The sequence below is a fragment of the Protopterus annectens genome, chromosome 10.part0 (genome assembly GCF_019279795.1).
Source record: "Protopterus annectens isolate FY-2018-M chromosome 10.part0, PAN1.0, whole genome shotgun sequence".
Lineage (NCBI taxonomy): Eukaryota > Metazoa > Chordata > Ceratodontiformes > Protopteridae > Protopterus > Protopterus annectens.
This window is the reverse complement of record NC_056744.1, coordinates 1,176,528,403-1,176,554,829: the sequence shown is the minus strand read 5'-3', so window position 1 is coordinate 1,176,554,829 and position 26,427 is coordinate 1,176,528,403. Positions and strand designations below refer to the sequence as shown.

The 26,427-nt window shown below is 40.7% G+C and overlaps 1 protein-coding gene across 2 annotated transcripts in view; it reads right to left on the bottom strand.

The window, feature by feature from the left end:
• The window catches only part of LOC122813545 (tudor domain-containing protein 5-like), a 981,502-nt gene that overhangs the window by 887,371 nt on the left and 67,704 nt on the right, over positions 1-26,427 (bottom strand). For both annotated transcript variants that reach the window (XM_044085920.1, XM_044085921.1), the window contains exon 2: positions 19,873-20,034. In XM_044085920.1, coding sequence (XP_043941855.1) covers positions 19,873-20,034 — 162 coding nt within the window. The remainder of the gene's footprint in view (positions 1-19,872; positions 20,035-26,427) is intronic.

Genomic DNA, 26,427 nt, shown 5'->3' with positions numbered 1-26,427 from the left:
TTTATTTTCTTCTTTAAAAATTACATATGATGAATAAGTTAAGAATATCTAAAATTTGGAATTTGAGCAGCGGAAAAGGCAAGAAAAGAAATTCCAATGTGATTTTATGGACTACAGTAATTACAATGTACATCCTATTAAGGAAGATCAGCACAAAATAGTGGTAACCAATAAACAATGTTTTGAAATTCGTCACTCACATGAACAGACAGAAGGGGCTACATCTATATTTTATCCTTGACATTAAAAACTTAAAAACAATTAGCTGAGAAAGTGAAGAGGGTTTTCTCAAACAGGTCTGCAAGGCAATTATGACCAACCATCATCCAAAGATGGGTTTTTTAGAGCTGTCTTATTCTCTGAGCCTGAAAACAGAAGGAAGACATGAAGACGTAATAAGCAATATGCTACAAGAATGTAAGAACTCTAAATGGAATATTACTTTTAATGTTAACTTTACTATGTGTTTTTCTTATATTAATGATAAGATTATAAATGAAGAAGAACTTTATGTGGACTGTAATAGTAACATCTGTGAGATTAAGGCCTTATATGCGAATGTGAATACTTAAGGTAGAGAGTTTCAAAAAGGAGACAGTGTAGCAAATAAAATGGTGAATTTTTTGTTTATTAATAAGCAGTTAACAATAAGATGTGTGTCTCTCTGCATTCCGATTTAACACAAGACTGAAATTAAATACTGTTTATGCTGCTAAAATATGAACATTACAGAGGTAAAAAAAGATGGCAATACAGTTAACATTATGATGAATTTTCCTGTGCATTCCGGTTTAATAGAAAAAGTTAATACTACGTTGAATTTTCCTATGCATTTTTGATTCCACACAAGTAACAGATTTGTATAGCTCTTTTACAATTAACGATAGGAATTTAAATTATACTAATTGTGAAGCTGATGTAAATGTAGGTGAAGTAGAAGGAAAAACATGCGATGCAGGGAATGAAACACGCATGTTTGCACCTGAGGCCACAACAAGAGACATGCAGTTTGCCAACAAAGTAGAAGTTGTTTTAAACAATTTTATTCTGACTAAGGAGATTAAATATAATTTAATGATTAAAGTAGTTATACATATAATGATGTAGAATTAAAAGTTTTAAACAAAGGCTTTTCATTTTTACCCTTTTGTAGTACAAATTTAGTTAGTATAGTATATAATTTTACACTACACATGAGGAGATTAAATCTAAGATATTTATTCAATAGCATTAAATATACATCAGTTTTGAATGAAGAATATTTTAAAAAGAGTAGTATATCTAATCCTGTTTAGCACCTACTTTAAATGTGTTTGAATAAACATGTATACAGGATTAAAAAAAATGAGAAAAGAAATCCGAAGGAAAAAAAATTTACATTTTAAGTAGAGTGGAAATAAAAATTTTTAAATCGACTTTGTGCTAGAAAGGATATGAGATTTATGGAGGCTGGCAAGGATGCAGGAATGGTGGTAATGGATTCCTTAAAATATGACCATAATTACAAATTAATTAGTAAACAGGAATTACTACTGCATTATAAGCATTTGGATTGCAGTTGTTAGAAACCCTACATTCAGGAGAAATAAAATAATGATATATAAAATTTCTTTAATATAAAATTTCCCAAAGTGGAATTTTTTTGGAATCCCTAAAATTTATGAAGAGTTGCAGGATCCCCCCCTTTTAGACTGACCACAGTTTTAGAGAATAGTATTAGGAATACATAATTATTTGTACACAATTCTTAACAAGCATGTTAAAGAAACTTCACCTCATATTATAGACAGCTAACACATTTTATAATTGTTTAAAGAAATTAAGTTGAAATCTTATAATTAATTTGCTGCTGTAGATGTCATAGGTTTATATAGTATTACTCCAAGACAGCTGAGTACTGAATTTTTCATGAAATGTTTATGTATCAATTCCAATTTGAGCACCAAGGCTACAGAGGCATTACATATGTTAACAGAGTTAGTTCTGGAAAACAATTATATTTTATTTATATTTAAGGGCAAATTGTTTAAATAGTTAAGTGTTGCTATGGGATCAAACAACTACACATTTTTAAAATATTTACTACACACACTGGTCCCAGGACAAAACTAATTTTGGAGATAACACTTTGCAAGTAGACAGACTGTAGAATACTATAGAGTTGAGCATTTACAGAAAAAATACAATTTAGGAATATGCATTTACATCATGGCAGTGCACATCCAATCACTTTATAAAAGTGGTAAATAAAAGGACAAGCAATGAGGGTTTCTAGATACATCAGTAATGATGAGTTTCATGAAGAAAGCAAGAAACTAAAACAAATGTTTGAATGTAGTTATAAAGCAGCAGATATAAATTCAAGTATTAAGGAAGTCTGTGATTAGAGGCAAACTTTATGTCAACCAGTATCATATGATAATGGTACGAAATACAATCATAATAAAAATAGTGAGAGACCAAGAGATTATAACTTGGCTTATCCAACAAGATATAGCATTGATTCTGCATCACTAAAAATATTATAAAGGATAACTAGAAGATCATAAATTGGAATGTAGAGTTATTCAAGATTATAGGTAATAATTCTTTTTTTTTCAGATAAGAAAAGCACCAATATTAAAGGGCTGCTAGAAAAAGAAGACTGAATGACTAATGAGCACAACTGTGGGACTTTTGATTGTAAAATTAAAAAAAAAATACAGATCAACATGGGAAAAATATCCTATTGTCAGTTTTGTATAAGATGTTTGCCCAAATGACAGATATAATTGTAACTCAGAAGCAGTAGTGCACTTAGCTACCTGTTATACCTGCTGTGAAAAACTGAGGGGCTGCAAGCCCAGCCAGATAGATTCTGTCATTGTAAATATTAATATAATCCACATGCTTGTTTTACAAATGTAGAGAGAACTATATGTTATGATTAAACTATATGCTGTACTAAGCTTCAGTACAGGGAACCATGCTGGAAGAAAGATGTTAAGTACAGAATTTTATAACTGTGTATGATCTCAAGCTCGGAGACAGGATGTCTGGGGTAAGAGTTTCTTTCTATTGTTTTACGACAAAGAAAATTACTAGATTTCACATGTAAAGTGTCTTTTACTGGTGTGACTTCCTGGCAGCTGTAGAAATGTTAAATGTTAAGTTCTGTGAGCCTGGAAAACCTCAACAGGGGGAGACAAGAATGATGTAATGTGAAATGACTCAGCAGTAAGGTGTATTATCAATTTAAGGGCTATCTCGGAAAGAAAGCATAGCATTTTGTATCTTGTCTTGGATCTAGTAAGAATATCCACTCATAAGCACTTGCTTGTTCTGTATGTAAGTAATATCCAGAACAGTGATTTCTCTTAGAGATAGGTATAAATAGTAAGATTAGACTAGCTGTTTTTCTATATTTATGTCAGACTGTTCTACAATATTGTTTTAAAGTATTTCCTGTGATTTCTGAACTCTGTAATGCCATTGTGTTGAAGTAAAAACTATTGTCTTGAGTTATTTATTATTAAATATGTTTAAACCTTTCAACTGTGGCTGTTTTGAGTTCTAGTACTTGCATACTTACTCAGTGCTACCTTATAGTCTGGGCAGAAAGGAGGCATAGCCAGAGAACCTGTGCCAGCCTTTCCCAGGAGTGTCTGTGTGTTTGTATATAAATCAAATCTCAAAGTGTGTGTGTGTGTGTCAGCTATTTGGGCAGGGACACGAATCACTGGTTGGACAGAGAGGGTGCTGGAGGTTTTGGCTTGACCACTCGGCTGAGATCTGTACCCTACAGCTGTACCCACTGGGGAGTCTTACTGGGGATCTGGAGAGAAATGGAGAAACCAGCCCCAGACTGACTGTGATCTCTGTGTGCTCTTAAGGGAAATTGTACTTTACTGTGTTATCCTACCAATGTAGATGCCCCTCAGTGATGCTAGTGGTGAGGATTGAGCCTCCTTGATTACTGGGCTAGTGCACGGGCATCACACCTGCAGTGCATAGTATGCTGGACAAAAACTACTAGAAAGTTATCCAAAAGGATGGGTGAACCCAAAAACAGTAAAAATAAAATAATGCCTTAAGTAAGCATACTATAGTCTACAGGGATTAGGGAAAGTTTGTTTTTATGTCTTAGATATAATTTCAGACATTTTGATAGGTGGTGATAACAGATGATTTGCTGAAATCTAAGGAGTTATGACAAAACTTAATGCCACGGTTTCACTTGGCTTAAATGAAAGCATTAAAATTAAATGTCTACTGAAATTAAATGTCAGGTGATTGCATAAGTGAAAACAGAGCATATAAGTAGATGTTGTGAAGATATGTGATGGATGTCAGCTTAGCTAGACAGAATGTTGTAAACAATTCTATGTCACTGTAAATATGAATATAATCCACAGGCTTGTCTTCTTAAATGTAAGAAAACTGTTACATGTTGAACTTCAAAAATGTGACCACAGTGCACTCTGCTGGAAGAAAGCTGATAAATCAAGCACTGTATGACTGTTTAATTTCAAAGCTTGGAGACAATGTCTGGACTGAGGAATTCCTTCTATTGTTTTGAGACCAGAGTTAATTGCTAGATTTTACATATATAATGTATTTTATTGCTGCAGTTTCCTGCCCAGGTGCAAGATCAAAGAAATGTTAAAACTCTGAGATTCTGTTAGCCTGGGAACCAGAGAAGAATGATGTAATCTAAAATGAGTCAGCAGGGATGTATTATTTTTAAGACCTTCTCAGAGAGAGAGAGAGAATAACAGCATTTTGCATTTGTCTTCAGAACTGACCACTCACCAGCACTTACCTGGCTCTGTCTGTATGTAAGGAGGATGTTAGACTTTAGTGTTTCTCTTAAGCAATAGATAGAAAATAGTAAGTTTAAACTAGCTGTTTTCTATACTTAAGTCAGACTATTCTACAGTATTATTTTTTTATGCATTTTCCTGTGATTTCTGTATTCTTGACTAACATTGTGTTGAATTGAGAAGACTGGTCTTGTGTTTTTATTATTATTAACTATTTTTAAACCTTTCAATTGTGGATGTTTTGTGTAGAGATAATTTAAGCTCTAGAGTACATTGCATGTATATAGTGATACTGTAACAAAGCCACTCCAAATAAGCCTTGTTGTTCGTCACACTTACTAATTGGATAATAATACTGCACAGTAATAATTGGACACCCTTTGGGAAGGACTTTTTTAGTAGTTGATAAGAGTAGTTGGTGGCAGTGATTACTACCTTATAGCCTGACAGGAGGGGACATAGCTGGAGAACATGTGCCAGCCTTCCCCAGGAGTGTCTGTGTGTTTGTATATAAACCAAACATCAGTGTGTGTGTGTGTGTGTGTGTGTGTGTGTGTGTGTGTGTGTGTGTGTGTGTGTGTGTGTGTATGTATGTGTGTGTCAGCTATTTGAGCAGGGACACGAAGCACTGGTTGGACAGAGAGGACAGTGGAGGTTTTGGCTTGACTACTCGGCTGAGATCTGTACCCTATAGTGGGGTGTCTTATTGGGGATCTGGAGAGAAAGGGAGAAACTAGCCCCAGACTGTGAAATTGTACTTTACCATGTGTGCAATTGTTATCCTTCCCAATGTGGACACCCCTCACTGGTGTTAGTGGTGAGGATTGAGGCTCCTTGATTACTGGGCCAGTACACAGGCGTCACAAATATTTTATGAATGTTTACTGTTCTGAAGAAGTCTGAATAAAGATGACAATGCTTAACTACTCCATTTTATGGCATACGGGTATTTCTCTTTTGTGTTCAGTTTTTATTTTTAATATATGTTTTTCTTTTTAAATATATTTATACCTGGTTAGGAATAAAAGTATTTATACATACTTCAGGGTGTCCACACAGTAGCATGGTGGAACAGCATTTTATAAGACAGCACAACATACAGGTCAGGAATGCCTACTGATCTAAATATTAAACAAGAAAGTGTGATTTCTTTTTATGACAACTTATGAATATGTATCACATTAATATTTCTCTCAACAACTTGACCCAGACAAAGTATACAAAGTAAATATGGTACTTCATGGTATTAAATGAAAGCTTAAATAATGCTGCAAACATTAATACCCTCTGTCAACTTGCATCATTTTTATATTTATTTAGTAATAAAATATATCTATATTCATAAATATATTTTTTTAAGTATTGCAGGCATTGTCCACCTGGATGCATTGTGGAATGGCATTTTAAATGTCCAGTCAACAGAGAGGTCAGGAATGTCTCCTCAGACAAATGGAGTACTTGATATGTCAGAAAATGTGAGTTATTTTCCAGAAAAAAATATGAATATATATGCCATATATGTTAGTAACTATATTAATGAACCTGAACCAGAAAGTGTTTATATTGTACTACATGGTAGCAAATGAAAGCATACAGAATGCAAGAAAAAACTTGAAAACGTGAATTGATAGCTGGTGTCTAACTTGTACTGCTTTACAAATATTTGCATCTGCCTACTGAATGTGTAAATCTGCATGCAAATAACAATTATGCAAATATTTAAAAAATGAAATGACATTTACAAAACTGCTTTAAAGCTAACTGAAGCTCACACCTGCACAAATGAAAGTCATGATGACAGTTGAGGTCTACCCACTATGGTCATAGAAAGATTAATACTTCTTTGTATACTTATAATAATAAAATGCATGTATCTAATTACTTGTTCAATTTAAAATCACCATTTCTCGATGACATACTAATAACATTATTGTGAAAAGGAGTGGGTGGTGAAAAACGTTCATATTTTTATTTTCATTGGATTTGTATAGTTTTCAAGAAATATACATTTATTTACAGGTAAGCTGCAAAACTGCACTCTCAGGAATTTAGCAAGGTGAAAACTACCCAGACAGGAAATCTCCAGGTTTCAGGAAATGTGCAGTTCCACTCGGGCTAGGTTTTAATGAATTAAGATAACAATCTACAAGACATCCCAATTTTATAAATAAACTTGTGATACTGCCTGCCTTAAATAAAAGCAATGCACACGCTTAGTAAGAAAACTACCAGCCAGATTTCTTCTTTCTTGTATGTTCAATTTATTTTCATTGAGATACTTAAGTCAAAATAAAGCAGAATTCAGCTAAACATGACTTTCATTTGTGCAGGTGTGAGCTTCAGTTAGCTTTAAAGCAGTTTTGTAAATGTCATTTCATTTTTTAAATTCAAGAAAAATGGGGTAATTCACATTAAAACTAGTTTGTGAATTGTATGATTTAAGTCAGATAACCATAATTTCCTTTGTAAAAGGCTCCAGCTGTGGAAACAGTACCTGCTTGCAAAAAACATGCAATGTAACAAAACAGTTTTAATAAAGTATGAGAAATCCATAACTGGCTATACACATTTGAGTTTATCTAAATCATAAGCAGAAAAGAAACTTACAGCAATGTAAAAGCGCACGCACACACAAACACAAACATACACACACATATATATATATATATATATATATATATACACAGAGAGAGAGAGACACACACACACAGACAGGCAGACAGAGGTAAAAATGAATATTCACTGCATGACCTTCCTGTGATAACTATCGTTGGTAAATTTTAAGAAGTGCCTGTCTAAATATAATGCAAAGCCAAATTTGATGGTATTAGCTTTTACATCAAAATGTAAATGTGAGTTGTTTTCATCATGTTTGCACCCCAGGTCTGTTGGCCTATGTGATCATGCAAGTGTAGCTGGGTGGATACTATTACACTACACTGTCAAACTATTTTAAGTCTCATACATAGTATAATTCCAACCCACAGAAACCTAAGTATCTCTGACTATCTTCTCCTAACAGAAGATATTTCTGTTGGAAACAAATGCACATATTATTCCATACTGATGACAGCATCAAAGATTTTAACAGGAGATTGGAGAGAGAATGACACAGAGTATTTGTGGTCAGACTGCATGGACTAAGGTGAGCAATAATGTGAAGAATATAATTATTCCTCTCCATAAGAGGAAATCGAAGAAACGCTCCTCTTCCTTGTACTCTCACTGTGATCTCTACTGGTACTAGTGAAAGTTCATGTTTATTTAGTCTAAATTCAGACATGCCCTGGTTTCCAAAGATGGACCAACAATAGACCTTGTTGATGCTCCTCAGTAACGAATACCACCGTATTTGTCAGCATCTTATGATCAAGGGACAGAATACAGACAAGAGAGCTGGCCTTTTCTGCAGTGGTGGTCAAACCTTCAAAATTAAGGTAATCATAGGCTTTTCTTCAATCTGAATGTCTGGATCATTTTTATGACTTCTAAAATGATTTTGGCAAGTCTGAAGTCAGTAATGACATAGGTACTAACTAAAGTTTTAAATATTCTAGAGGTACTGACTCAGGTACAGATATTATAGCAGAATGCATATTTCACCTATTTTTCACAGCTGTCAAAGTAGGCTCCCTATTTGAATTCTGAGACTTGAAACAGAGTTTGAAAATTGCCAAAAAAAGAAAACAAAACGAGAGTGCAGGAGAAGAGCAAATGTTGAACATCGCTGTTCTCCTTTAAAGTTATTTTATTATGTGGGGCAACACCCCTTGTACCTTCCACACCTTTGAATTTATATACAACAACACAGATCGCCATACCTCTGAGAAAAGGGAATACCCCAAGAATCATTGGTCTCTGACTTAGTACATGAAGTTTGCATTTTTGCTCATTCAGTGTAGCTAATCAGAGACTCTCAGTTACAAGGCTCAGAACACCAAATGGTTATTACCAAAGTACGTACACAAGTCTCTGAACAACTTGTTTAAGACTGTGTTCATCAAGAGTCAGTCAGCAAGAATTCCTTTTTAATGATACAACAGCTCTTCTACATAGCTTATCATTCATTTCATCTTAACAGGCTCCAATAATTTATCATTTTTTTTCTGTTTTATTTTAAGGCATTTTCTGTAAGGAATTAATTAAGGTTCTTAAATATCTTTATTAACTGATTACATTTTAATCTGTAACAAGGGATAGCACACATTAACAGAAAAAAAAACAATTTATGGCAATGACAATACAAGCAAGCTGGTATTAAAATAGTTTGATGTCCTAATTCAGACAAGCAAAACATAGCCAGTATTGTGGCAGACATATATTTTTAAAAATGTTACAGCAGCTGGGGCAACAAAAGTTATGTCCCATCAATTTTTCTCACCAAAAACATTGCCAGAATTCAGACTTGATTAGGTAGAGGAATCCCTACAACAGTTAAGAGTTTTGCTGCTGCTGTATCTGACAACCTAAATGGATATTTTTTATAAAATTAAGGACTGCATTATTCCTTGCATTACTTATTTAACATAAATACAATCAAAAGTTATAAACCTTCAACTTGGAAGAAATCTTTAATCATCCCAGTGCATTAAGGGGATATATGCCCTATCCAGAAAATGATAGACCAATACATTTGACTTGTATTTTAGTTAAACGTTTTGAAAGGGCATTATTAACATGTATTGAGGTAGGCAAGTTCCAGGTTAAGAATATTTCACAACATGGATTTATTTATGGAAGACAATGTATCACAAATTTGATTAATTTTTATTTGAATGTCATCAAAGCACTGGACAGTGCAGTGTTTGTTTTTTTATTTCAATGGAACATGAATCATTAAAACACTGCAAGCCTAGGGTATAACTCCATATATTTTCTGCACTGCTGAATGGTGACAGTCAAGTGTAAAAATAGGGATGTTAAATCTTGTTGGCCTGAGGTTCACAGAGGAGTACTCCAGAGGTCTGTGTTGGTGCCTTTTTCTGTTTAACATATTTGTGTCCACCATATCTACTAGTGAGGGGATCTGGGTATCCAAGTTTGCAGGTGACACAAAGCTGGTAGAGATCATTATATCCCTTAACAGGCAAACAAAAAATAAGATTTTTAGATCATTTATACCTCTGTTCAAAAGAACATCAAGTTGGATAAATTGTAACAAATGTAAAATCATGCATGTTACTTTAGCAAATTAAGCACCCTTGTACACTGAACCATGAAATTATCGGGTATTGCACTAGGCTTAAAAATCTGGGCATTATACTTGGTGACAATCTCAATGCCTCTACTCATGTTAACACAATGGTGAGGAAAGGTTACTGCTTAATCAAAAACATACTTAGACTACCTCGAGAAGCAGAGAGGTCCTTAACTTACTGTACAAAAGTATGGTTAGGCCCAGCTTAGAGTACAGGTCTGTTTTTTGCGATTATGGTCCAAAGAATATGAGTAAGAATGAGAGAACCCAAGTGTTTCACTAAACAATTACTTGACTGTTCTACAGTGGAAGACTGAGGTTGCTTAGTCTCCACTCATTTAATTACAGGTTAATAAAGGGGGACATTACATGGGCCAATACATATTCACACAGCTCTTAACTGAATGTTATTTTAGTTGGTCATAATGGTCATAATTTTAACACAATAAATAATCTGTTTATGAAGATTGATAAATATAATGGAATACTTCAGAGAAACTTGTTTACTATTAAGAGTGTCCAGACTATGGAGCCATCTTCCCATGGATATAAAGAGTTCTAAGAATTTAAAGTCTGGATGACAAAGTTGGAGTAGAGATCATTACTTTTTTCAAGTTTCAAGTCTATAAAATAACACTGTAACTATAATAGTTTCCATTGTAATTTTCATCCATCCTGCATGTTTTCTTTTTAACAATTTTCATTCACTTCAACATTACATAAATTATTCAATTCCTGCATTTTCTTAAGCCTCACTCCACCTTCTGAAAATTTTTTATGTATGTATTACTCCCACAAATTCCTTTTTTTCTATGAAATCTGCTACTTCCCTTTTCTACAGAGCCTATGCCAAGTTGTTTTACTTCCTTTACAATATCAAGGACTTATCTTACTTTAGGAATATGCATGGATTTTCATTTTCTAGTAATTGCTTTTTTGGCAGCCAGTAACATTAAGATTAGTAAGGTCTCACTAAGTCTAGACAATTTAGATCCTCCAACCCAGTTCAAAAGAATAATTTCATTATTTGTTCCCACAACATTTCAGTCAAAGTACTCTACATGGTATTTTTAATATTAGCCAACTAATTTTATTGCCCAAATGTGTCCCTTATTACCCCCTCTCTTCCCCATCTCAACTTGAGAATTTGCTATCTAGATCCTTTGGCTTTGTCAAAGGCAGCCCCTGCCTCTTTAACCAGAATGATTTTTTTTCAAAGACCCAGTAGCTAGTGCATGTAAAACATATGGAACACTGGCCAAAGCATTTGTCACTGTTTCTCATGCATACATTACTGACAGACTTGTAAATCTGAATATAAATCCATACGCTGTGCAGTGGACAGCGAACTGGTTGTCCTACAAAACCTATCTGGCTACAGTCACAGATGCTTACAAAAAGGTGACTGGTGGTGTATCACAGAGCTCAGTGTTGGACCCTCTCTTATTTAGCAACCATTTCTCAAATCATCCTGCCAATATTCTTGGACTATGCTTGTAAAAAGAGGGCTATTTTTTGATCTTCCACTGACTCATAACTGCTCAAACATGAGCTAAGCTATGTTAACATTTGGTGTAAGGACAATGATCACAAATTAAACATGAAAAAATGTGGTACAGTTCATTGTGAGAAACAAAATATTTCTACCTCAAGCCATACAGGTGACAATCCCCCCATCAGAAATTGTTTTAATGAATCTAGGCACTCATGTTAACAATTCCTTATCTTTTGATCATCAGGCCCCCACAACATTCAGAAATCCTTCTATCTGGCTCATCTGATTTCCAAAAGCAACTCCTATGGATCCAAAGTCATCTAATTTCTCCTTTACTTGCTTCTCATCAGACCCATTCTTGAACATAATGCCCCTTCTGGCATGTATTTGTCAAAATACACCACTCCATTTGACAGACTTCAGAAATTCCTACCTAATTAGTTCAATAGTCTTAAGACCCTCAGTTATCCAGACTGACTGGCTGTTCTCACTCTGTATTCGGTTTCTTACAGACCTTCTCCTTGTTAATGTGTCTAGTCTTTTGAGCCATGAAAGGTTCAACCTTCCATGACTCCTGTTCCATTGTGGAACAAATGGTTACTCATATACTCCATTAAAAGAACTAAACCTTCATCAACAGAGATACTCTGACTTGACAGATACATATTCCAATGTATCCCCCACCTCTGGAACAAACTTCCACTAAACATCAAGCAGAACAGCACTCTTGCCTACTGTCAAGATAAACGTACATAACTAGATGGGCAGCCTCAATTTCTTCCCCAGGTCTGTCTCATGCTACCGTCCTTGAGAATGGAGGGAGCTTTTGAATATAGTTCACTGACTAGGCTTGTAATGGTCTGTAGACAGATCACCCAGTACTTTACCTGTGAACCTATAAAAACGTACTGGTCATGTGCATCACAGGTAGGGTTTAACCCTTCTGTATTACATTAGGCTTTGTTGCTTAAAGCTAACCCAGTATTCATATTCTGCCAATGCACGTTCAATGATGTAAAACTCACTGGGTGTTATTTATCTATCATAAAAAAATATTTGTTGACTGAGTTTGCCAGCATACTACAGTTCTTCATCTACATCAACGAAGGAGTACAAAAAAATATGAGAAAACAAAAATTACTAAAACAGAAAACAAAATAAATAATAAAAACTATAATAATAATCAGCCACTTCTTAGTTTAAATTATTCAAAAAAGATTAAGGGATCAGTGACAAATGAGCAGAACTAAAGACAGTATAAAATATTTGGGATATAATAAGGAAGTTTCCTGTCACCTACTTCAGAACCTAAGCAAACATGCGGGTTACTAACAGAGAGTATGCCATTACCTGAAGAAATCCTGGAGAGAAAAAAGGGACACAGGAGGTGGACAAAGCCAAATGCTATGACTCACTGTTATTGTGACTCTCCCTTAAGAAAGCCTTATGTGCTACATTTCTGTTATTTTGCCTTTTGCTGAGGTAGTAGCTGAAAAGGGTCTATTTTGGTTCTGTGCATCTATCCCGGTGAAAATAAACGGGTATCAGAATATTTTCAAGTATTTTTTTTTTCCTGATGGCTTATAACATGCCTGTAATGAAATAAGAAGTTATGTACTCACCATAACGTTCCATCTGAGTAGATAACTTCATTTGTCTTCAACCTTTGGGTCTTGGATCCGATCTCGGATCCGAGCCGGCAACTTATACATAGCTTTAAGATCCGAGCTCCTAGCTCCTCCCATTACCCATAATCCCCTGCCAACCCTGACTGACCTCAGATCAAGTTTGCCCTATATAAGCAGCTAAAGCTACATACGTCCCGAAGGGGACTAAGGACAAAGGACATACAGAGACTAATTTTTGCAGGCCAGGGGGAAGGAGGGGGGGTGGTTGCAGACAAATGAAGCTACCTACTCAGATGGAACGTTATGGTGAGTACATAACTTCTTAATCTGAAGTAGGTACTTCATTTGTCAGCAACCTTTGGGACAGAGTCCCCAGCTACCTGAATCTTGGGCGGCCATCATGGAAGGATGTTCCGGAGCACTGCGGAGCCAAAGGATGCTCTCCCTCTGGAGATAATATCCAGCTTATAATGGTTGATAAAGGTATGAGATGAGGCCCAAGTGGCCGCAGAACAAATATCATCTAGAGAGACTCTAGACCAAAGGCAACAGAGGTAGATATAGAGCGAGTAGAATGCGCCCGGACTCCCTGAGGTGCGGGCCTCCCAGAACTTTCATAGGCCAAAAGAATACACTGTGAGGTCCATCGTGACAAAGTGGTCTTAGAGACAGATTTACCTAGGTTAAATTTGGTAAAGGAGATGAACAACTGGTCATATTGTCTATGACCAGCAGTACTATGAATGTAGAAGCGCAGCTGTCTATGCACATCTAATGAATGAAGCTTGTATTCTCCTTTATTCTGATACTTGGGGAAGAAGAGTGGCAGGTTAATGGACTGATTGATATTAGCCTCTGAAGCTACCTTAGGGAGAAAGGAGGGATTGGTCCTGAGGTACACTCTATCTTGATGAAAGACCAAGTACGGGGGCTTTACACAAAGGGCCTGAAGCTCGGAAACTCTTTTCGCTGAAGTAACCGCGACCAGGAACGCCGTTTTCCAGGAGAGGTACTTAAGATCGACCGAAGCAGCAGGTTCAAAAGGGGGAGCTGTCAAGGCCTGTAGAACTAAAGATAAATCCCAAGGGGGTACAACTTCCTTGACAGGAGGTCTGAGCAGGAAAGTACCCTTGAGGAAGGTTTTGCACAACTTCGCTGTAATCAAAGGGCCTGACTCATGCCCCACATGGTAATGAGAAATAGCTGCTAGTTGAACCTTGACCATAGAGCAGCTAGCCCCCTGATGAAACAGGCTTGTAAGGAACTCTAGCACAGATGGCAACGGTGCTGTGAAGGGGTTTAAATTATGTAGTCCCACCCAGATGGAGAAGCGCTTCCACTTACTACGACAGACTTTCCTAGTGGAGGGTTTATGTGCTGCTACTAGGATGGCTTAACTGGGGAGGAGATAGTGGGAGTCCTGACTAGGAGTGGAACTGGAGCAACCAAGCTGTCAGCTTGAGGTTGTCCAGGTTCGGAATCGGGAGACCTAGGGGGTGAGATATTAGATCCAGAAGGGGATCCAGAATCCAGGGAGGATTTACCAGATGAGACCACAGGTAAGGGAACCACGTTTGACGAGGCCAGAATGGGGCAATGAGGATCATTCTGCTCCCCAACCGGCTGGGCTTTCTGTATGAGTTTCAGCATCAGGGGTAGATGAGGGAAGGCATAAAGTAGACCGGGGGGCCAAGCATGCACCAGAGCATCTCTCGGGGGGGGGGGGGGGATTAGAGCTAAGAAGCTGTTGCATTTCGTATTTGAGGGAGAGGCAAAGAGATCACAACAGGGTTGCCCCCATACGGCAAAAATCCGCTTCGCTACCTGGGGATTGAGCGACCACTCGTACGGGGAAAGGAAGGTGCGGCTGTGTCTGTCCGCCAGAATGTTGGACCGTCCCGGAATGTGCGTTGCAACAAGAAAGCGGTTGGTAGAGATTGCCCATTCCCACACTCTCATGGCCTCTCGACAGAGAGGATAGGACCTGGTTCCCCCCTGTTTGTTGATGTACCAGACCACTGACATGTTGTCCATCTGTATTGCAATAGTTCCTACAGGAAGAAGGTTCTGCAGTGCTCGCAACGCCAACAGCACCGTCCTCATCTCCAGGACATTGATATGCAAAGAGGTCTCTGTGTCGTTCCACGTGCCTTGGACCGTCTTGCCTGAGCAATGCCCCCCCACCCGAGGCGAGAAGCGTCCGTGGTCACCGTGGTCAGGGGAGGGGGCGTGGAGAAGGGACGCCCCGTATGGAGGTCTGGAGATTGGAGCCACCATAAGAGAGCCCTCCTGCACTCCCTGCTGATGGAAATAGGGTGGTTTAGGGAGTAATGTTGAAAGGACCAGTGGACCTGAAGGGTCCATTGCAGCACCCTCATATTCAGGCAAGCCAATGGCAAGAGAGTGATTGCCGCCACCATGGAGCCTAGAGCCCTCAGGACCAATTCCACCGGTGGAGCTTTTGACTGGAGGATGGCCCGCACATGAAGCCTCAGGTTTTGAAGTCGTTCCATCGTCAGGAATGCTAGAAGGTTTCTTGTATCCAATTTGGCCCCTATAAACTCTGTCACCTGAGTAGGAGCAAGAGAGGATTTGTCCATATTGATCGTGATGCCCAGCTGGGGAGCAAGCCGGAGGAAGTAGTCCCTGGCTGAGCAGAGTAGATGCCTTGTCGGGGTGGTCAGGAGCCAGTCGTCCAGGTACGGAAAGACCTGCATTCCCTGGAGTCTCAGGTGGGCTGCTATCACTGCTAATACTTTGGTAAACACCCTGGGGGCTGTGGTGAGACCAAAGGGAAGGACCCTGAACTGGTAGTGACCAGCTCCCAGATGGAAGCGGAGGAACCTCCTGGATCGTCTGTCCATTAGGATGTGGTAGTACGCATCCTTGAGGTCTATTGAGCACATCCAGTTGTTCTCCCGCAATACGGTGAGGATGGATTGAAGAGTGACCATCCGGAATTTCTCTTTGGTTACTGACAGGTTCAAACAGGAGAGGTCGAGGATGGGCCTTAGGTCCCCCGTCTTTTTTGGCACCAGAAAGAACCTGGAGTAAAAACCCAATCCGAACTGGTCTGGGGGGACGGGTTGGATAACTCTTTTTTCTAGTTGTTGCTGGATCTCTGCAGCTGCTACCTCCTTCTGATCGGGTGGTACATCGGGGAGGTTTCTGACTTTGGGGACATGGAACAGGGGAATTTGGTAACCTCTGGATATGATACGAAGCACCCAACGATCTGATGTGATGGACTCCCAAGCTGCCAGGTGCCTCGAGAAACGCCCCCCGACTGCTTCCAGAGTGGAGCAGTCGGGCAACCCCTCAGGGTTGCTGCGTGGGTCGATCAGAGAAGGTTTCTCTGGACCCAAAATTCTTCGGGCCCCCTCTGCCTCTAGGGCGGCGTCCTCCCTGTCCTCCTCTGCCACGGAAGGACTGGTTGTCCGGAGCAGGATGGGAATGTTGCGATTTCCAGAACCACATCTTTTTCTGTCCCTTTTGGTTCTTGGAGAAGGACCTCTGGGGAGCAGAAAAGCGGACTCCGATGGCAGACAACGTCTTCCCGTCCTTTTCGCTCTGGACTAAAGTCTCGCGAACGGTCTTGACAAATAAGGCAGAACCATCAAAAGGGGCATTCGCAAATGACACCTTGAAGGGTTCCGCAAAGTCACAATGACAGAGCCAGGCCTGGTGTCTCATGACTAGGCCTGCTCCGCTGGTTCTAGTGGCTCCCACTGTGGCATGGGACAAAAGCCGCATAGAGGTATTCGATATAGATCTTAGAGTGGCCATGCGAGTGGAGTACAATTGTTTGTCCTCCACCGACAAGGACTCTGGCAGCGAAGCAGCGTACTCTTTGATAAGGTCTCGCTGCATCCTAATAATGTGTGCCATATATTTCAGGGAGCTTACTGAGAAGGTCGCTGAACTAAAAACCCGCTTCCCCAGGCGATCCATCGAGCGGGACTCTCCGTTCGGTGGATGGACCGAGGGGCTCTCCTGAGCTAATTCCCTCTGGGTGGATGCCGCCACCAACATGGTATCTACGGGGGGCACCCTTGCTCCAGTGGGGTCTCTCTGAGGGGGGGGCTCAAAATCTTGTCAGGGCGCTTGGGAACTGGCTCCACAGTGTCCGGCTCCTTCCACGCCCTGGTGGTAATAAGGTCCACCAGGGGGTAGACGGGCCTGCTTCGAATGCCTCCAGGAACACGGACTCGTCGGAGGAAGCCTTGGGGGCAGACCACTCCCCCCAATCCTGAGCATTTCCATGATGTCTCCGAAGAAGACATCCTCGGGGGGTGACCTTGGGGAGCCTTCCCCTTCATCCAAGTCCGTATCTTCTGTTAAGGACTCGGGGGAGTCCATGTGCCTCCTTTTACACTTCTGCTTATGAAGAACCTCCTCGGGGGGGGGGGCTGTCCGAGGAGGTCTCACCAGCAACGTCTCGTTCCAGGGGAACGACCTGAGACATCGAAGCAGGCTGTCCCTGTGGCTGGGTGATGGAAGCCTGACTCAGCCGAGAGGGAGTGTAGGATGGAGCCGAAGCAATGGCCAGGGGTCCGGATGCGCTCAACAATGCCCTCTCCACCGCATTGAAGGCCGAGGGGGAGTCGCTCTCTCTGGGATCCGAGAGCTGACTCCCACTCGAATTCTATGGTGGGATCGGAACCGGCACCGAGACCATCGGATCCGAAAGACCCGTGTGCTCCGACCTGGACGGAGCCGAAGGCACACTGAATCCCTCGGATCTGAAGCTCGGGCCACGGCTCCAAGAGCTTGGATCCGACAAGGATGGACCCGACAGACTCGAAGGCAAAGTCGGCGCCGAAGCACCAAATACTGTTGGCGCCGACCCACCCCCGGCTCCGATGCTGCCCGGCTCCGGACACTCCAAACCCGGGAAGCGGGTCGGAGAAGGAGCTATCGGGGCAAAAAAGGGTGTTGAGCTCCTCCCCGAAGGGGGGGAGGCAGGAGCACTCCCATCTGCAGCTGGGCCTGGATGAACCTTTGCATCATCCGGTCCAAGTCCGCATCCGATAGGCTATAGGTAGATCTCGACGAGGCCACCAAGGCAAGCCGGGAGTGCCGCCTCGATGACCTCGATGGAGATCGGGTCTCCTCCTCCTCGGGTCCCAGAGAGAAGCATGGGGATCGGATCCGAAGAGGAGGGGACCTGGAAGCCATGGAGGGAGAAGCCCGCTTAGCCAGGGGGGCCGAAGCGGAGGCCTCAGCCCGCCACTTGTGGTGCTTCTCCCTCCTTTTCTCTCTCCTGGCCTCCCTCTCCTCCGGCGCCGTAGTGGGAGTTTGAGCCCCGGCCGGGGGGAGGGGGTCAGGAGTGGCAGCCACCGAGGACTGGGGTGGTGCCACGGGAGTACCGGCGGCCGAAGCCGAATCTGGGGGCAAAAGTCCCGCCAGAATCAGCTTCGACCTACGGTCTTTCAGTGCCCTGGGGTTGAACGCCATGCAGATAGTACACACAGAGGAGAGGTGTTCAACCCCAAGGCACCGAACACACCGAGTGTGGCCATCCGCCGGTGAAAGCTTATGGCCACACTCGGTGCATTTGGAAAAAATAGGTTTTGGGGCCTCCGGCATGACACTATAAAAAAAATTAAACTCACTCACTCAAGGCCCCAAACACACAGCGACTCACACACACACTACGCACCAGCGAAGGAAGGGGAGGAATTACACTAAAAATAAACTAGAGAAGGACTAAAAGAGGGAACCTAAACAGACTCAAACTTTTTAGCAGTAAATCTGTCAAGAAATTGCAGAAAATACAAAGCACTTATCTGACCCAACTAGGAGCTCAAGAATCTAGTAGCTTTCTCTAAGAGTGGCAAACTAGATCTGAGGCCAATCAGGGTTGGCAGGGGATTATGGGTAAGGGGAGGAGCTAGGAGCTCAGATCTTAAAGCTATGTATAAGTTGCCGGCTCGGATCCGAGATCGGATCTAAGACCCAAAGGTTGCTGACAAATGAAGTACCTACTTCAGATACTATATTACCATCTACAACTATTTCTAGATGTCCTGCATCTGCCCTGGTTATACACATTTTACAATATAATGCACCCTTTGGCATGTACCTCACTAGACACATCAAAAAACTTTGAAAAATGCAAAGGTGCCTAAAAAGGATCTTGGATTTCAAAAGAAACAGCTGGAATGACTGTCCATGTAATCAATGTCACATATGCTCTTGAGGATAAACCTGCGCTTTACTTTCCATGCTCTCAGGGACTCTATTACCAGAAAACCCCTTTTCTCGATATCTCTGTGTAGCCAATACTAAAACAATAGATCACAATTTACATCAAGTAATAAAGCTAAATGGAATGTAGATTCATTACCCAGTGCCACCTCTTGTCTGTCAAGCAATGTGACTCCATGCTGGCCTTCAAACATAGCTTAGATAAATAGATGGGTGCTCTAAAAAAACACTCTGGAATGTACAGGCCTTGCTCTCCTTCAAAAAAGTTGGTTGAGTCTGCGGGTGGTTATTGCCAAGGCGCGAATGGCCTGTGAAATACTACTGTACCTCCTATGATTCCCTGCTGAGGACCAGGCTACCACAGTATACAAAATGTTGGTTCTTGAAGTGCAACTGAAAAGAGATTGGCTTTGACATTAGCTACCCTTTTAAGGAGCTTAGGTTGCATCAGCACTTATACGACAGATAAACTGTCACACATTTTCTACTCCACACCACCATCTTGCACCACTCTTAAAACATGCATTTTCTTAAACTCACCTTTTCATTCTTTTCTATCTGTATTTCTGTAGCATCTTTGCTTTGTTCATTTTCCTTTTTTATGCAATCCTCACAACCAGTATCTTGCTTGGCAGTAGGAAAATTGGAGGGCTTTAATGCAGGCTTCAAGTATAATTTGGCAGGACTGAACAGAAACAAGCTCTAAAGAAAGAATTATTTGTATTAGAAAGTCATAAAACATGCTAAAAGAATATAATATGAGCAGTAATTGAAACTTCAAAGACCAGCAATTAATTATCTGACACATTAATGTGGAAGTAAGAAGAATTGCAATCACATTAATATGCTTAAATTAAACCACAGAAAAAAAAATGCAATGTGGAAGCATAGTGACTTACTGGTAAGATGTCTGTCTGCCTCACAAATCCAGGGTTCAAATCTTGAGCTCCAGTCAGAGTGTAGAGTTTCAAAGTTCTCTCTTTGTCTGCATGGATATTCTCAGTGTACTTCAGTTACTTCCAACCTTCCAATATGCTGGTTTACTGGCTACACTAAGTGTTTTTCTTACACACACACACACACACACACACACACACACACACACACACACATATATTTATCAGTCCACTTACTCAGCTGACAAACTAAGTTCAATAAAAAATAAAAATAAAGCATTCCATTTGATGTCTGACTTGGGCTAGCAAAAGTACCATGAGATCTAATGTATACATTTTCCTGTAATCAAAATACTTTGCTTATTCAAACAGAAACTGAAGAAGAAAAATCTTCTACTTGCTATTCCAAATTTCCTACTGAAATTAATACACTTGTTTTTGCTAGAGTAAACCCTGCAGCTATAGCATACCCTTGTGACAAAAGGCACAAGACAACTCTAGTGATCAGAAGTGACTCACTACTCATTGGACCTGCAACACAGAAGGATTAAATCCCGCCTGTGACACACATGAGCAGTATGGCTCTCAACCTCTTAATGCAATAAATATGGGCAAAGCCAAAATAATAGGGGGGCAAAGGTTGAAAATCAGGGGCAGATTTTAAATATTGCTCTTACTAACTTAGAATATTTGTTTTTTCATTAGAAAGCATTTCATGAAGTTCATGATGTTTGAAACACCGATGTCTACCATTTAGGGATACAGATTTTATGAGGAACAGAGCAAAAATACAAAACAAAAATTTGGAGTTTCTGTGAAAACCGCAGAGGTAATTATTTAGGGATTTCAATCGTCAATGATTTAACAGAAAACCAAAATTTTATGAGGAACAGACCAAAAATATGAAGCAAAAATTTGAAGCAAAAATATGGACAGTCGAGACATATAACAACCACTGTTGAGTCTGCAGCATGGGTGTTAAAGGGGTCAGGTTAAAAGGATGGTAGTGATCGGTCAACATTAGCTCAACTATCCGGGAGGGGATAGAAATAATTCTGACTCAACATCTGGGTGACACCTAGTAAGGGCACTGAGTTTTCGCATCCTATCATACAAACCTGCTGAGCACATACTACTTGAGGGGTGCATGGTCACCAAGCAAGAAGCACCATGCGGAGCTCAAGAAGGCCACTGTGAGAATCACTTTCATAGGTTGGTACTAGGCTATCAGCCCTAGGGCCTATACAAGCCTAGCCATAACAATTCCCTGGCTATTTCTTCCCACATTATTTACTTTCCTGGACCCCTGTCTAGCAGGGCGACTGACATGATCCCTGGGGTGAATTTCCTTTCTCCCATCCAATCGTCAAGGTTCCTCTTGAAGAGGTCCAAAGAGGCACTCTGCTTTACATGTATGGGCAATCTATTCCAGAGTCTGGGGAGTCTGTGGGTCAGGAACCTATCCCTCCAGCATGTTTTGTTTATTGTGATGACAAGGTTTAGATCCCTGGAGCGTATAGCTCTGAGGGATTGTGATTTCTTTAAGTGTAGCATGTCCAACAGCTCTGGGTTTGACATGGCCTTGTATATGTTAAGCAGAGATTGCCTCTGAGTAGACGATATGTGACAGAGTATAGCTGGAGTTAACTTTATGGGAAAACCTGGGCCACTATGCAGGGCCTGAAATTGCATCTTATTTACTACCCAAATTTTGCTACTGGGGGAGGGGGGTAACAGATTCATATATACTCCAAGACCTGACCCTTATGACCGATCACATCTTGCAATATCCTCCATTGTGCTGCACTTCCTTTCTGCAATTGGGGTGTATCTGTCAATCAATTTGTGGCACCCATCCAGTCTTCCAGGTTACACTGATGAAGTTTATTCCAGAGGTATGGGAAGCACTGTGTTACAAATCTGTCCCTCCAATGTGTTTTATTTAAATGTGGGTGAAGATTTAGATCCCAGGTTTAGTATTAGTGGAAATATTGGACTTGTGGAAATACAGGAGTTACTGGACAACTGGTTCTCCAATGGTACTATAAGTGAGACAAAGATCTCCCTTACCCCATACGACACTGAATAAAGGGATGCAGCTCAAAGCCATTCTTGGTAGCACAGTGACTTTAGGTCTGTGATATTTTTGGTTAGGAACCTTTGGGGGTCTTTCAAACTGTTTGATATGTTTAGTGAAATATATCCTGAAAAGGTTTTGTAATAGGTAACTGGCCTGATAAATGCTGAATATAAGGGAGTGATTACCACTTCTGACCTTAATGATAGGCCTTTGGAAAGCATCTGGGTTAAATAAAAGGATTTCCTGACAACTGCTGTCACAAAATGTTCAAAACAGAGCATGTCCACACAGTATGATAAGGGTAGAGGTTGTCAAACAAAAGTGATAATATTGGGGGACTTCCAAGATGTCTGCACACTGATTAACAGGTTAATTTTGGCTCTCCCAGTGTGAAAGCAGAAACCGAGAAACAATGTCCAGTGATATTGTCAACTTGAGTAAAAGTCTGCTACTGGCCAGTAAGTAAACTGCCTGGATGCCTGCAAAGAGGAAACTAAGTAAGCCTGAAAGAAAATCAACTAGAAAAGGTGAAAAGAAAACACTGAATGGGAAGAATCCTGCAGCTGTTCAACAAAAAAAGCAATTCAAGCTCAAGCTTTGGTACAAGATGTGGCTACTAGTAATCTAAAGGAAAAATAAGTCTCAAATATGCTTAGAGCTGATTAAAATAAATGAAACTCTGAATGAGTATATCAACTCAAATAACAAAAGACTGGAAACAATGGAAGAAGCTTTCAACAGATATTTAGATGAGCTGATAAAACTGCAAAAATCAGAGGTCAAAATGAAGACAAGGCTGGTTGAGCATGAGACTGCTCAAAAAGGAGATGTTTCAAAAAAATTATAGAACTAGAGGACACAGCATGTAGGTAAAATATGAAATTTTCTGTTGTACCAGGAAAAGTACAGTTTTGTACCTACCATAAATGTAGATGTTCGAGGATTCCATTGCTGCAGTCCTTACTATTGGGTATAGTCCGCGTCCAGTCGGCCCGAATACCAGAGGTCATGCAGGGTACTACGGTATACATGACCGACGTCATATCCTCAGTCTTTTCTTGCCCCAGATGTCAGAAAAGACAAGGCCCAAAATACCTGCACCAAAAACATGTACAATATATACAAGAATATATACAAAACATAAGCATGTAAACTCACCTACATAACCACCCCTAAACACAGAGGAAGGAGGGAGACTGCAGCAATGGAATCCTCGAACATCTACATTTATGGTAGGTACAAAACTGTACTATGTTCTTCGTTTTCCATTGCTGCAGTCCTAGAATCCCAAAGCAGAGGTAAGGGAGGCTGGCAAATTATAAAGAAGGAGGAGCTGACAACATGCCTTGCAAAACAGCTGTGGCAAAACCAGCCCTAGACTTAGAGTAGATAGGAAGGTGATAATGCTTAGAGAAAGTATGCACAGAACTCCAAGTAGCTGCTTCCAAAATATCCATGCTGTTGAAGTGGCAGTAGCCCTAGTGGAATGAGGCCTAATCCCAGCTGGAATCTCCTTGCCATGATGGGAATAACAAAATGCAATGCAAAAGCCAATCCACCTAGAAATAGTTTGTTTTGACACAGGCTTGCCCTGTGAACTCAAAGCAAAAGAAACAAACAACTGCTGAGACTGCCTAAAATCCTTAGTCCTGCTTAAATAATAATTGCCTGTGTACATCTAAAGTGTGCAAAATCTTTTCCCCTTTATTTTGAGGGTCTGCATAAAACGTAGGCAAATGAATAGTTTGGTTTAAAGCCACACTAGAAACCACCTTAGGCATAAAGGAAGGATTAGTATGTAATGATACCCTATCCTTATGGAAAATCAAAAAGGGCTCTACTGCCATAAGGGCCTGCAACTCAGACACCCTCCTTGCAGAAGTAATAGCCAACAGAAAAGCAGTCTTCCATGACAAGTATTTCAATTCAGCAGTAGCTGCAGGCTCAAAAGGTTGTAGAGTAAGTTTTTCCAACACATAATTGAGATCCCAAGCAGGAGTAGGAGCTCTACGGGGTCTTATATTCTTTGCCCCTCTAAGAAACTGCTTGAACAAAGGATGTGAAAACAAATGTGGGTCACAATCATAGTGAGCCGAAATTGCTGCAGCATGAATCTTAATAGAAGAGAAGGACAACCCTTTGTCCAATAACTCGGTAAGATATTGAAGAGCCACACTCAAATTAGGCTCAGAAATCTCCAAATTCTTTGCTGTACTCCAAAATAAAAATCTCTTCCATTTTTCTGCGTACACTTTCCTTGTACTAGGTCGTCTAGCTTCCAAAATCACATTTAAAACTTGTTGAGGAAGTTGAGACCTGCTGTGCTTCAACACAGAATATGCCAGGCTGTTAGATGAAGAGAGTGAAGCTTGACATTGAGCAGATGACCGTCCTTCTGAGATAACAGATGAGGAATCAGAGGTAAAGGCCATGGAGGCTTCTTTACCAGACTCCGTAGTAGCGGGTACCAGTGTTGCCGAGGCCAATCTGGAGCTATCAAAATCATCCTTGGCCTGTCTTGTCTGACCTTTAATAGTACCTTTGGAAGAAGAGGCAGAGGTGGAAAGGCATACACATGAAGGTTTTCCCAACTGAAAGACAGAGCATCCACTTTCCAAGCTGTGTGATGAAACCCCCTTGTGCAATACTTTGGCAGCTGGTGGTTTAGTGGAGAAGCGAACAGATCTATGTCTGGAGTTCCCCATGACACTGTCAATTTCTGAAATACATGAAGATCCAGTTTCCACTCGTGGGGATCCATGATTTGTCTGCTTAACACATCTGCTAAGGAGTTCTGTGCTCCTGGCAGAAACCTTGCCTGAAGATTTAGTTGCAAGCTTAGCGCAGTCTCCCATAAAATCATTGCTTGCCTGCATAGAGGATAAGAATGTGTTCCCCCTTGTTGATGTACCACATGACAGTTGTGTTGTCTGTTAGAATCAACACCTGCCCTGGAAGAAGTAACTCCTTGAAAGCCAGTAATGCGAACTGGACTGCTAACATCTCCTTCATGTTGATATGTAGATGCTGTAGTCTGGCAGGCCACTTGTCTTGTATCCACTTTCCATTTAGATGAGCTCCCCAAGCAATGTCCGAGGCATCTGTCGTTAAAATCTGACTCGCCTCTGGCCGGGTCACAGAGAGTCCCTTGTTTAGGTGACATTCCTGAGCCCACCACAAAATTCTCTTTGAAGGCAAGGTATTATGTGAATGACAGTGTCCAAATCCTGGCAGTGCTGTGTCCATACATTTTGAGATACCATTGTAACTTCCTCATATGCAGTTTGGCATTGGGAAGCACCAGAATACAAGATGCCATGAACCCTAATGCTTGAAGGACTGTCCTGCAGTCAGCACGGACTGATGAGATAGTTGATGGAAGTAAAGTGAAAGACTCATTTGTTTGTCCGGGGTTAAAAAGGCCATCTGGGCTGCTGTATTCAGTCGCACACCCAGAAAGCACATGTCTTGAGAGGGTACTAGACTGGACTTTATTTCGTTCACAGAATACCCTAGGCATCTTAGCACTGCTATAACATATTCCAGATGCTGTAGAAGGTCTTCCTTTTCTTGAGCCAGAATCAGGCAGTCGTCTAAGTAAGGATAGATTTGAATTCCTTGTAGCCTGAAGTAAGCTATCACTGGAGCCAGAACCTTTGTGAATACTCTGGGCGCAGTAGATAAGCCAAAGGGCAATGCAGAGAACTGATAATGAGAATCTCCAGCTCGAAATCGCAGATACTTCCTGCAACTTAGCCTGATAGGCACATGAAGGTAAGCTTCCTTGAGATCTAAAGTTACCATCCAGTGATCCTTGGCCAGCAGAGGTAAAAGCTGTTGTAACGTCAACATCTTGAACTTGGGAATGTCCAGATAAGTGTTGAGGAGAGATAAATCCAAAATTGGTCTCCACGTGTTCCCCTTCTTTGGTACTAGGAACATGCGAGAATAAAATCCTAGGCCCCTTTCTGATACAGGGACTGGCTGAATGGCCCCCATTTGGAGTAACTGAAAAACTTGCTTGTGAGCCTCTTTTCTTTGTGGAGGAGGAACGTCTGGCATGCCTTTGAAAGGGGGCATTGTATGGAAATAAAACCTGTAACCGTGGTGAATGATGTC